The sequence below is a fragment of the Cavia porcellus genome, unplaced genomic scaffold (assembly GCF_034190915.1).
Source record: "Cavia porcellus strain 051 isolate PalLab524CR breed Dunkin Hartley unplaced genomic scaffold, mCavPor4.1 scaffold_25, whole genome shotgun sequence".
In the NCBI taxonomy this organism is placed as follows: domain Eukaryota; kingdom Metazoa; phylum Chordata; class Mammalia; order Rodentia; family Caviidae; genus Cavia; species Cavia porcellus.
Window position 1 is genome coordinate 20,603,092 of NW_026947508.1, and position 13,490 is coordinate 20,616,581.

A 13,490-nucleotide genomic window follows, 5' to 3' on the forward strand; every position below is an offset into this window, starting at 1 on the left:
ACTGATTTCTGAGTTCACTGAAGGTTTGTGCTAGTATGTTCAAACAATTGAATGCAGATGTCTTGTGCTCTTTGTGGCTGATGATTTGGGGATAGCAATGCACAATCACAATGTATGTACCCATTTTTGCTCCCTGATTGTTGTGTTTTGAAATTTTTTTCTCTTTAAATTAAAATGGATTTGAAAAGAGGGCGGGGGGGAGAGAGAGAGAGCAAGCGAGCGTGAGAGAGAGCTGTGTTTGCCTCCTCAGGCCAGGCTGCTGCTCTACCCAGCCCCTCAGAACCAGGCCAAGGGGCACACAGGAAGAGGAAACCAAGGCTGCAACAGCTGAATACCGCACCGTCACTGCCTGGAGGTGCTGCTTCCTGCAGGGCTGCAGCGCACAGGGAATGTGTGTGCGAGCGGGGACTAAGCACGCACACGCATCCTTGTATTTTCCTGGGCGTGCAGCTGTTCTCTGAATGGCCCCGCTTGGGAGGACAGCAATGTGCACACACACATAGTCGTTTCCTGAGGAAACTGCTGGCTGGGAGGACACATGCAGGCACCTACAGCGTGACTACATGCAGACCATTGTTGGGTACCTGTCCTCACTAGATCCTTGGAGGAACGCACTGATACTCTGTCACTTTGCAGCTGTCATCTGTGAGGCCTAAAGAGCTAGAGTCACTTAAGGTCACAAGCTGTATGTTACATGCTTGCTAGCAAGTGGACAACTCATGTCACCTATCACCTTCTGGAGGTTTGGGGGGGGTGTCTTTTTCCATAATCTCTACCCAAAAACTCTGCACATACTAAATTCTAGTATTTACTAGATTTAAGAAACAGGTAAATGAGAACTAAAGGTCCACCCATGAGAGAGGAAGTGGGCCATAAAGAGGAAACTGAGGCACAAGGAGAGTAAGTAAGTTGACCAAGATCACATCAAAGTGAAAGTCAAGGAGGGAGCATAAAACCTAGGAAGGCCAAGAGCTCAGGCCATGGAATGAGACAGACCTGGTTCAAACACAAAGAAGTCCTATCACTTGCTTCAAATTCTGGTTCTATCAAATTCTAGCAGCTTATTTAACTTCTTTGGGCCTCTTTATTCCTCTGTAAAGTGAAGTCAGTGAATCTCTCCTCAGGCTGTCCTGAGGATTAAATGGGAAAGACCATGTCAGAGGGCCCAGCATGGTGCCCAGCACACAGCAAGCATGTACAGGCATTGGTGGTTTTTATCACTGTTATTAGTGAGTGCATGCAGGATTGGCTTCTGGACCCAGTTTGGGCCATATGCGTGTGGACGTGGCCCCTGGCCCCTCACCACAGTGACGGCGTCATTGAGCAGGGATTCCCCAAAAACAAGGATGTGCAGCAGCTCATTGATGTGGATCTCCTCAAAGACGGCCAGCACAGCCACCGGGTCCACGGCCGAGATGATGCTGCCAAAGAGCAGGGTGTCCAACAGGCCGATGTTGTTGATCTGCTCACCGCCCACCTGGCACACGGCAAACATGAGGCCGCCCAAGAAGAAGGCGTTCCACAGTGTGCCCACCACAGCGAAGATCAGGATGGTGCCCAGGTTCTCCGTGAACTGCCGCAGTGGCAGGAAGTAGCCCGCATCCAGGATGATGGGCGGCAGCAGGAAGAGGAAGAAGACGTCTGACTGCAGGATGGGGGGCGTCTCGCCCACGCCCTTGATCAGGCCCCCCACCAGCAGCCCCACCACGATCAGCAGGCAGCTCTCTGGAACGATGCTCGAGATAGTGGGGATCACGTGGAAACCTGCGGAGGCGAGAGAATGGGAGGCCATGGGCTTTTGGGGGAGCCAGTAGAGCAGAAGGTTGGGGACAGGGCTGGGGATCAGGAGAGCAGCTGGAGAGAGGCGCACAGGCTTGGTCTCAGAAGGCCGCTCTGTTTAACTCTCTGGGCCTCAGTTTCCTTGCCTGTAAATGGAAGGGATAATACCAGCTTTACAAGGTTGTGGTATAAAACAAATGCTGTTTTTAAGTGCTTTTTTCAAAAGGATACTCCCATGCTATTTCTGTCACTGTCATAAAATATTAGAAAGCAGCAGTCTGTATGTTACCAGAAGGCAAAAATTATAAATTGATTACTGAGGCACTAAGTACCTAAGGCTATAAACCTACATCTAAACCCAAGGAATCTTTCCAGGCACAAGTTCAGAGAGGCAAACATGAACTTCGTGGGAAGAATAACAACCTAATGAATCTTCTGTCTGAGGGAAGGTAGTGAGTTCCCTGTCATGGAGGCATTAAAGTCAAAAGAAGACGATGAATGGTGAAGAAGTGGCATACAAGATAGAAGCAAGCACAGAAGAATCAAAGAACATTAGCCCAGGAGGTGACCTGAAGACAGTAAGGCCCGAGTTCAACAAATCTGCAGAGCATATCCAGTGACCTCCAATCCCGGATGTGCAGGGAGCAGACATTTGGACATAATCACGACATGCTTCCCTCTGGAGACCAGGCAGCTGCTTAGCACAGGGGGGCTCCAAGAGGTCAACAGCAATCAGTTTTGGCATATGAGACAGAATCCCCTTGCCATCCCCAGCCCCCAACCCTTGCCACCATTTCTAGCCCAATTCTACCTACTCCAAAGATGGGGCAACTGAGGCTCAGAAAGGGGAGGGGACATGTCATGTCAGAAAGGGGAGGGGACATGTCAAAAGTATACGCAACTGAGCACAGAACCAGGAGAGAACCCAGGTCTGCCCCCCAGCTCCTGGCAAACCCTTTAGTTCTGAAATTGAAGGTTTCTTAGCCTCCTTCCCCATCAAGGCATCTACATGCCCCTCTGAGATTCACCAACCACTTCCTCAAACCAGTCCTGGCCTGCAGCAACATGTCATTCTCTCCTGGGGCCCACCTTGGGCCAATCAAATCAAGGCAGCAAAAATTCCTGCCAGAGAGGGCCTCTCAATGCCAGCTTTGACCATAGAGTCCCAAGGTCTCTACAAGCTGTTTGGTTTTGTTTCTTTGTTTTGTTTTTAAAGTGGGTACAAGAGACCTGGGCGCCCTAATCCTCAGGGTCAGCCTGGCCAGCTTTGCTCAGACAAAAAACCCTTACCACTCCCTAGCCAGTAGGCTCTGTGCAGGCAAATTTCCTCCTCTCATCCCAGGGTTGATGACACAGAACCAAACCAGATGTCTTGGGGCAACGGGGGTGGGACATATCCACCCGCACACTTCCTGTCTTAGTTTTCTCCTTTCAGCACGTGGTAGTAGCAGCCCATTTTCTGTCCCTTAAACTCTATCAAGACTATATGCTCTTAGGGGCAGTAGCACTCACACCCAGGGCAGGCTTTCCCATCATCCACTCCCAGAACTATGCCAAACCATCAGTGGGCTAATTTAGTCACCACACACCCTCGATCTCAGCATCTCCAGCATCTCACACTTTAGGTCCAGCCACCTCTGAGAAGTTCCACGGGACTGCATGAGGTTATGGGGGACATCCAGATCTAAGTCGTAATACTTCCCAACAACCTGTCTGGTCAGACCACTGCTCTCAGTACCCTGAGATGCTGGTTTACACCACTGCCTTTTTTGCAGTGCTGGGGATGGCGCATGCTATGCAAGCTTTCTACCACTGAGCCACACACCCAGCCTGTCCCTGAGACCCTTAAGAAGCGGACCCTCTTCTCCACGGTCAAAGTCCCCTCTTGCCTCAGGGACTGACCCAAGCAACGCTAGCACAGCTATAAGTCAAGGCTCACATTCAAAACAGTATCCAGGCCCAGAGCATGAGCAGTGTCAAACTCCCAGTGCAAAACATGTGGAGAGGGAGATACATGTCTCTATTGTAGGCTGAGAAGGGACCTCAACGGCACTTCGTGTGCTTTCCTGATTTCAAAATAGACCTGACCAAAAGTCACCTCTTATGATAAAAAGTCCCCCAGTCTTTGTAGAGTCCACCCTGCGTGCTCAGCCAGCCGGTATGCTGGGAAGGGCTAGGTCATGTTGCCCCATCTCTCCTCTTGTACAGCCTGTGGGTCAAACTTTCAGCATGGCCTCTGTCATCTGGTCTTTCCTCATGTCCTGTTCCGCTTATGATTCAGTCAAATCTCTAGCAATTGTCCCAAATGAACCACATTTTCTTCTGCCTGCAGACCTCTGCAGGTCTATTTCCTCTCTACACCCCTCCTGCACTCTCCACGCCCACTGTGTGGCTGACGCCTCTTCTTCCAGCACTCTTTCTGCCCAGGTCAGGGCAGAGACCATTCTTGGTACCTCTCTCTGTCTCACAACCTTCCGTTCACAGTCATCACCTAGAGCAGAGACTCCCTGAAGATGAGGGAGCTACTGATGTGGGTCTCTATGACACCCACTGAGGTCTGACAACTCAGGCAGAAAGACTGGTGACAGTGCTACAGCACCCGCCCAGATACCTGTGATAATCTGGAGGGAGAGGGGACCGGAAGGCTGCTAAGTCTGAATGACCCCCAAAGGCCCAGTGCCCAGGGTGTTACTGTTGCGGGTTGGTGGAAGCTTTAACATCACCCAGCAGGAGGTCTTATTGTGGCAGGGGTGGGAGGGATGCCCTTGAAGAGGGATGCAGGGGCCCCTTCCTCATTGTTTTTTGCTCCCTGGCTCACAGTGTAAGTGGTCTTGCTCCGCCATGTGCTCCCATCACAATGGGCCTCACAGCAGGCCTAAGGCACCAGACCAACCAATCATGGACTAAAACCTCTAAAACTGTGAGCCAAACCAGGCAGGTCATCATCTACACCTATAATCCCAGCACTCACACTCGGATCACTGCAAATTTGAGGCCAACCTGGGCTTCCCAATGAGTTCAAGGCCAGCCTGAACTCAAAAGCTATAGCCAGACTCTGTCTCAAAAAACAAAAACAAGAACAAAAATGGGCTATGGTGGCTCTCCTCACACTAGCCCACCTGCTTTCTCCGGTGTTCTTTTTCTTTCTTACGTGGCCCACGCTCACTCTGCAGAGCCAGTTTCTCTCTCACGCTTCACTTTTACTTTTTCAAATACATTTTGCTACTGCTTCTTGCTAAAAAACAAAACAAAACAAAACCAAGAAATCTAACAGAAGGCTTGGGCTGGGGATTTAGCTCAGCGGCATAAGCACCTGCCTTGCAAGCAGGCGGTCGTGAGTTCGATCCCCGGTACCGATAAAAATGAAAAACACCAAAAAAAAAAAAAAAAAAAAAAGAAGAAGGCTTTAGGGGAGTAGAGTTCTAATAGGCACAGATCAGAGAGCAGCTTCCCAATGCCAGAAGTCCAGCTCCAGCCAGCTTCCTCTTTGCTGTCTTCTGGCCCCACACCAACAGGTGTCTTCTGAGAAAGCGGAGCCTAAAGAGCTCAGGGTAGGACTTTTACCTCCACTAGCCTTGAAAAACTGCCTCCCACCCTCTGTGCCATCAGTCTAACCCACAGAGCGTTCCCAGCACAGGACATGCAAGTGAGCTAGAGACCCAGAGACAAGTTGGTCACAGTTCCTCATAGGGCAAGAGGAAGGCCTGTAATGAAGCAAACCAAGGACAATCAAATAAAGAATGCATTTTTGCCACTGAAGGTGTCCCACAAGCCAGCACTGTCCTGGCTGTGTACATGCCATCACAGTCCATCCTCAAAACAGCCCTGTGGGGCAGGCATTCCCCCACCACAACCTTTTTGTAGTACTAGGAATTGGACTCAGGGCTTTTGCACTAAGCTATATCTCCAGCCCATTCATTCATTCATTCATAGATAGGAATCATTAATTGCCCAGGCCTGCACTGACAAACTCCTGACTCAGGTACACACACTGTGCCCAGCTTGTGCCCATTTTGCAGAAGACAAAGCTGAGTTCTGCAAGGTGAAGTGGCATCCTGTGATAGAAGAAGCTCCTATATGTAGCTTAGATGCCTCAAACCCGGAGCAGAGTGCTAATTAGGCCTTTGCTCAGGTGCCAGCATTTTTTCTGAGTGAGTTGTGCCTGGCACTAGGAACAGGGAGGCAGCTTGGATTCAGCACCTCGTCGGAGAGCTCAGAGGGGTGGCCATGCTCTCTGGACCAGAAGACTGCCATCAAAGGTAGACAGAGAGCTACAGGAAGGGTGTTCTGGAGGAGGACACCACACCAGGCCTACCAAGGACTAAGTCCCAGGCCTCCTGAAGGGGTGAAGGGCCAGTAAACTCTTTTACTTAAGGCAGTTCCCAGATACCAGGCTGGAGCTGTGTTCCTAAAGCAGCCCCCTGCCTTCTTCCAGTCTTCAATTTGGCCCTCTTTCCAGCCAGCAGCAGGAGCTCTGGGCCCTGCAGGGCAGGGCCGGGGAGGGAAGGGGAGGGGAGGGAAGTGGAGGCTCCAGAGGGGAGGAGAGGGGAGGGGAGGAGAGGGCAGGGCAGGGCAGGGCAGGGCAGGGCAGGGCAGGGCAGGGCAGGGCAGGGCAGGGCAGAGCAGGGCAGGGCAGGGCAGGGCAGGAGAAGGAAGGTGAGGGAAGGGAAAGGAAGAGAAGGGAAGGGAAAGGAAAGGAAGGGAAAGGAAGAGCAGAGGAAGTGGGGGCTGGGTCCAGGCTTTGGGGTGAAGTCTGGATCTGTCTTGGCCCCTGGCCCACAGTAGGCGGCATATTACTGGAAAGTGCTTCCTGGGTGGGGGAGGGGTGGACTGTCTGGAGGAGGAGGCTCCCTCCTTCCAGCTCAGAGAAGGGAGGGGCAGGGGCTGGGTCTGTTTTCCCAAGACCCAGGATGCTGGATCTAACAATCCCTCACAGCTCAGAGAATTTGCTAACACCAGACATGGTAAATGGGCATGAAAGAATGGACAGAATCCCAGGTACTCTGATACTGTAGCAAGATCCCAGAATGCTAAGAATTGAGGCAGAACTTCCCAGGGCTCCAGCTTGTGGCAGTGGTGATGTCACCAGTATGGAATCAGGGTGGGGCGGGGGCAGCCAGAATCAGATTCAGAGACACAGACAGGAGAGCTGGAACAGACCCATGGAGAGCATTTAATTCTCCATTACGTGGTTAGGAAAATGAAGACTCACAGGGAACGAGTGACCTGTGTCAGTGGTCACACGACCAGTTCCACCAGAGAGAGCAGTGCTGCTCCGAGGCCTCCTACCAGGCAAGGTCTCCCAGAGGAAGAGGCAGGAAGGTGTGGGATTCAGCACCCCAAGACCTCTGTGCAAATCCTCTGTCCTACTAGTTCAAGGCTGGTCTCCCCTTGAGAAGAGGCTGGGCTGCAGAGAGGTGTTTTTCCCTCCATCCAGAAGTGGCAGTTTGAACACCTGCATGCACATGTGCACATGCAGGGGCTTGCAGCCAGATGTGTCACCAAACCTTGGGTTGTAGAAACTCTCAGCCCTTTACCCTGAGAACATTTTACCCACTGCTCTCAGACTCTCCCATCTGCTCAGACTGGCACTCTCAGTTGCCAGGGTGACCAGATCCCTATCCCACTTCCCACAGTCCTCCCCTGGCTAGGAAGTCAGAGGGGAGTGCTGGGAAAGGGGGCTCTGAGGCCCACCAATGCAGGGCCACTAGGGACCCAGGCTAGGCTGAGGGTTCAGCCGTCCTATTTCCAGTCCTGAGGACTGCGCTGGGGCCGCAACTCGGCCAGGTCCCAAGGGATTCCTACTTGCACAGTGGTTCCAGTTCCTTTACTCCCTCTTCAACTGCCCCAGCAAGCAGTCTCTACTATAGCGGTGAAAGGAAATACCTCACGATGAGAAAGCCCAGCACTCCACAGTTTACAACAATATGCACTGACACTTTTTATCTCATTTGCTCCTCGCTACATCTCTGGGAGGTCACAACTTTGCAGATGAGAAAACTGAGGCACAAAGGTTAAACAACTCACTAAAGTCACACAGTTAGGAGCTGGGAGTCAACACCTAGGAGTCTGGCTTCAGGATCTGTGTTCTTAACCACTGGCCATGTTACCCCTAGTTCCCTTTGTGTTTATTTCCAAGGAGAGCACCTGCCCACAACTGAAGAGGTCCAAAGTAGCTCCCAGAGGACCACGTGTGGCCACTGCTTCTGTGAGTTGTTCTCCAAGGAAGTCTCCCACGCTTCCCCTCTACTGGCCTCGTAAAACCCTCAGGAAGTCCTGAAGCCAGCTCTTCCTGGAAGCCCTTTGGAGCCAACACAGCTGGGAGGAGTAAGTCTTTTCTATGGACTCTTAGGCACACAGGCAGTAAGTAGGTAACTCAGAATGGTGATTCTTCCCACCATCAAGGCCAGCAGTGAGAACCAAGAACAAGACAAAGTAGATAGGATGGACTCAGCTGCTGCCTCAGCGGGTTCCCAGCAGCCCTGCAGAGGGAACAAATCCGTGGCACCAGCTACCCCGCCCTGTGTCCCCACCTCCAGCAAACTGGGCTCCAATCAGGGAATCTGTGGCCTGCGCAAAGTACTTTACAGCTCCTTTCTGTTTCCCTACCTGTTTAAAAGCCTGCTTCAGAGGGTGTCTGGAGTACAGGGCAAGGCAGTACGGTAAAGAATATCAAACAGCCAGGGATATAGCTCAGTATAAGCACCAGCTTGGCACGCACAAGGTCATGAGTTCAATTCCCAGCACACTCACACACAAAAAAAAGAATGCCAAACAATGCTGGGTCACAATACTAGTGGAAAGTGGCTATCAGTATTATCATTTTCTTGAAAACCTGAGTGAAAGCAAGTGTAGTACACAAGCCTGTAATCCCAGCACTCAGGAATCTGAAGCAGGAGGATCAAGGCCAGCTGAAGCTACAGAGTTCCACACATGGAAGACCCTGCCCCAAAACAAAACCTAAATAAACACAACTACTGAATTATTGTGACCTGTTGGTGTTCATGTGATTATTGCTGGGCTATACGCTCCCTTTGGGTAGAACTTTGTAGTCATCTGGCTCTCCAGCTTCTAAAATCCAGTAGGCATTAACTACTTAACTGAGATAAAACTGACCTGGCAGCCAGGTGAGGTGGTGCATGCCTATTATCCTAGTTACTTAGAAAGCTGAAACAGGAGGAGCCCAGGTTCAAAGCTAGCCTGGGCAACTGAGCAAGACACTGTCTCAAAATTTTTAAAATGTAAAGGTCTAGGGTTCAGTAGTTCAGTGCTCCTTGAGTTCAATACTGCAATCAAACAAAGACAAAACACCTGACTCTATTCATTAGCTGTAAAGTATAGGAAAGAGGAAGGAGGTGGAGACGGATTGGTGGTTTCAAGAATATGTGGATCATTATGTATGTCTAAAATGTACCAATAAAATCTGACTGAAGAAAAAAGAAAAAAAAGAATATGTGGTATTAGCTGGGTGTGGTGACACACACCTGTTGTCCCAGCACCAAGGCAGAAGGATGGCCGCCAGCCTGGGCTACATAGCAAGACCCTGTCTCAAAAGACTAAAACAAAACAAAACAGAATATGTGGTAATAAACAAAAAAAGAGTAGGAGTGTTCCCAGAGCAGGGACCATTTGAACTGACCATTGAAAGATCAATAAATGTACATCAAAGAAGGGGCTGTATCTCCCTTGCATACAACAAATTGACACTATCTGGATAATGAAATAAGGAAAGACAAATAGAAAGGCAGGCTGGCTTCAAGTCTTTGCCAATACACATGAACGTTACTGTGGAGATAAGTGGCTCTGGGCACGACGACACCAGCCTGAAATCCTACTGGGGAAAGTGAGGCAGGAGAATCTCAAATCTGAGGCCAACCTGAGCAACTCAGGGAGATTTTGTCTCAAAGTTTTCAAAAGAGCTGAATGTAGCTCAGTGGTAGAGCACTTGCCTAGCATGTGTGAGGTCCTATTCAGTCCCCAGTACCCCCTCACAAAAAAAGATTAAATGAGATGGGGCATAAAGTACTTAGCACAATACCCGGTACATGTGTCTGAGTCTCATTTCATCTCAGTAATTGGGACAATGCTCAAAGTGCCTGTACCACTGAGAGAATTTAATTAGCTGTTATTCACTGTGGTACCCAGACCTGGCACCACAATGAATAACACTTTTTAAAAACTGTAAACCAATAATGTCCACTCAGTAGGACTGCATGTGAGTGTGATCTGCTTGAAGATACATACACACTCCGGTGTCGTTGCATACAGGATCTGATGCGAGCTGCCAAGCTGGGGCCTTTATATCCGTCCTTTCATGTGCTAACCTGACCTCCTCCACTTGAAACACAAAGGAACAGAGGATCAGAGAGGTGATCCGCCCAAGACTTTCTGGGAAGGCAATCATAATTAGAACCCAAGTCTCCTAATTACCAGTTCCTGTGCCATGCTGCTGCAGTGAGACTAAGCCTGTCAGGATCAACAGGAAGAGAACTCAAGTCTGCAACACAACTCCCCCACAAAAACAGCCATAAATAAATCCGTCCTGAGTACCTGGGCAGGACTCATTGCCCATGCTGAGGGAAGCCTGTCTCTCTCTGTGCCTTTCCCTAACATTCTTCCGCATAGCAGTGCTGTTTCTTGCTGGCCTCAGTTCACATTTCAGAGAGTCCTACTCAGTTGAGGAGACAGGCTCTCATCCTCCAAGAACATCAGATGGATGGGAAAACAGCTGAAAAGCTAGCAGAAAACAAGTAGCCATGCTAGGCTACCCAAGGCCTGGGCAAAAGAAGGCTGCTCAGAGGGCCAAGACCAAGCCCCTGGCCTAGCTCTGCCCTCCAGTCATCCTAAGCTCTGGGCTGATCTTTACAACAAAAAAGGGCTTCAGTTTCCTTGTATGCCACAGAAGCACCTTGTTTGCTGGGAAGTGGCAGAGATGGTTCAAAAGACAAGAAAGGTCAGAAGAGCCTAGGAGCCCTTTCACAGAGGCCCAGCAAGAGAAGCTGTCCAACCAGAGACAGGGGCACTGTGGTCAAGATTCCAAGGTCAAGGACCTTAGCACTGGGGACAAGCCCCTTACCGTGCACTGTCCCTCTCTTGCCAGCCCTTTCCTTTTGAACCCCTTTGCTCATCAGCCCTTCTACTCAGGGCCCACATGTCGCTCAACCACACATCTACATGTACACTGGGAAACTCTCCTCTTTGAACTTTACCCACCTCTCAAAAAAAAAAAAAAAAAAAAATCAGCTGTCACCTTCTCTGAAAAGCCTTCCCTGCAGCCCTAGGTACGCTTCTGCCTTAAGGAGCTAGGTGCTCTGTCTGTGAGGCACTCGGCACCCAGCACCCAGCCCGGGATCCCAAAAAGATAACTCTCAGAAAAGGCAGGTTAAGAGAACTGAAACTCGGCCTCAAGGGTGGGGGAAGGGTGTGAACAAATGCAAGGAGAATGAACCTCAAAGGTGTCTGAGGCTCCTGGGGTCTGCAGGCAGCCGGAAATGAGGCTGGGTAGTGAAAGAGACAGCAGCATGTGGTCCTGAGGCAGGCAGATGGCAGAAAGAACTGACAGATGCTGTAGACCTGAAGGTCCCCAACCCTCACACAAGCCCTCAGTCTCAGCCTGGCCTTAGCGCCCTGTCCCAGCCTGCAGCATTCTGCTGCCACTGGCCTTTGCCCTGGGGCTCAAAGACCAACTTCAGAGTCCCCACCCTACTCTGTAGCAGCACTTTTGGGGTCCAGCCAGCACTGCCCAGTCACCCAAGCTCTCCAGAAACCAGCGTTGGATGAATTCCACTCAGCAGATTCTCTCTCCCTACAGTGAGACGGAGGATGACTCACACAGGGTAGGGGTGGGGAGGAGAGGGGAGGGGAAGGGAGGGAAAAGGACCAGGAGGGCAGTAAATAGTGTGTGTGATAAGACACAGAGCAGCCGCAGCAACGGTGCCTGAAAAGGGCAATGGCTTCAGCAGCCAGCCACATGGTGACCTGGAATGGGGCACTGGGGAGGGGGGGCTTTACTGGGACAGGTTGGGTAGGAATCGAAGCTTCTGATGGGAAGCTTCAGGTGGGAAGCTTCCTGATGGCCAGCGTGGGTCAGGGGTAGGACAGCATGTAATTTAAGTTGTTTTGTTTGTTTTTGCTGTACTGGGGCTTTAATCCAGGGCCTTCACACTGAGCTACGTCATTAGCCCATTTTCTATTTCTTACTGAGTCACTAAGTTATTCAGGCTGGGCTTGAACTTGCAACCCTCTGCCCAGCCTCCCAGAGTGCTGAGGTTATAGGCCTACATTATCATACTCAGGTGGTTTGGTGATTTTAAACAGAACAAAGATCATTCAAAATTTTTGTACACTGGCATATAAACTCTTTAAGTAAGAGGAGAATCATTTCTCAATGATTCTCCCTCTTTTTCTTTTGTTTTTTGAGACCGAATCTCACTATGTAGTTCAGGTTGGCTTTCAACTAACAGCGATCCTCCTGCCTCAGCCTCCTGAGTGCTGGGATTACAGGTGTGCACCACCACGCCCGGCTCCCCTTTTCTTATACCTGCTATCCTAACCCTCATTCCAGTCTGTGCTGTTAAATTTGGTATATATAAACTTTTCTGCATCTGTAGTTTTAAAAGAGACAATTTTTACTATAAATGATAAATGTTTGAGAAGACAGATGTTTCACCTGATTTAAACAATATAAACATTTACAGAAAAACCACATGGTTTCCTGTTAACATGTACAATTTGTGTGTGTACGTGTGTGTATGTATCTTGCTGAGCACAGTGAATCCAAATAATGCCTTATGCATGCTATGCACTATGCAACTCAAGTATTCTACCACTGAGCTACATCCCCATCCCAATTTTTTTTTTTTTTTTTTGTCTTTTTGAGACAGGGTCTCACTATGCCATGCAGGCTGGACTTGGGCTCACTTTGTAGCCCAAACTGGTCTCGAACAATTCTCTTGCCTTAGCCTCCCAAGTACTGGGATTACAAGAGTGCCCACCATGCCCAGCAAGCCTGGACAATTTAATGACTTAGTGAGACCCTGTGTCCAAAAAAAAAAAAAAAAAAAAAAAAAGATTATAAATGGTCAAAACTGCTTCTGTGGGGTACAAGCTACTCTAAGGACATTACTGTGGTGTCTTGTTTAATTTGCTTAACAATTCTACCTAATGCAGTAGGACTCTCTCTCTCTCTCTCTCATTTTTTTTGTACTGGAAATTGAACCCACAAGCTTGTGCTTGCCAGGCAGGCTCTGTGCCACTGAGCCATATCCCTGGTCATCCGCCTCATTTTGAGATATAAAAAGAGAAAGTCAAGCAGGGCACGGTGGCACACACCTGTAATTCCAGCACTTGGAAGGCTGAGGCAGGAGGATCGTTGTGAGTTCAAGACCAGCCTCAGCTACGAAGTGAGCTCAAGACCAGCCTGAACTGCATAGTAAGACCCTGTCTCAAAAAACCCCACAAAATAAAAAAAATAAAGAGAAGGTCAGAGGATGGCCTCTGACCTGCCCTGAGGACATACAGCCAGGACAAAGAACAGGGTTTTGAAGCCACGAGATGCAGGACTGACCCTTTCCCTCATAGTGTACCCCCACTTGTAGAGTCACTTTGTCACAGGGATGGCCTTGCCTGAGCTGTAACAACACAGCAGTCACCCAACAATGGTGTCAGGGGGCAGGTTTGTCTCTCAGGTCCCGATATCTTCTATGAGGAGC

General features: G+C 49.8%; 1 protein-coding gene across 3 annotated transcripts in view; it reads right to left on the bottom strand.

The window, feature by feature from the left end:
* Slc9a1 (solute carrier family 9 member A1) overlaps positions 1 to 13,490 on the bottom strand; it is a 53,887-nt gene that overhangs the window by 12,545 nt on the left and 27,852 nt on the right. For 2 of the 3 annotated variants that reach the window (XM_003471105.5, XM_063235851.1), the window contains one exon: positions 1,304 to 1,764. In XM_003471105.5, the coding sequence (XP_003471153.1) occupies positions 1,304 to 1,764 (461 nt within the window). Of the gene's footprint in view, positions 1 to 1,303; positions 1,926 to 13,490 lie in introns of all 3 variants that reach the window. The other variant, XM_023565678.2, reaches the window with a different exon arrangement.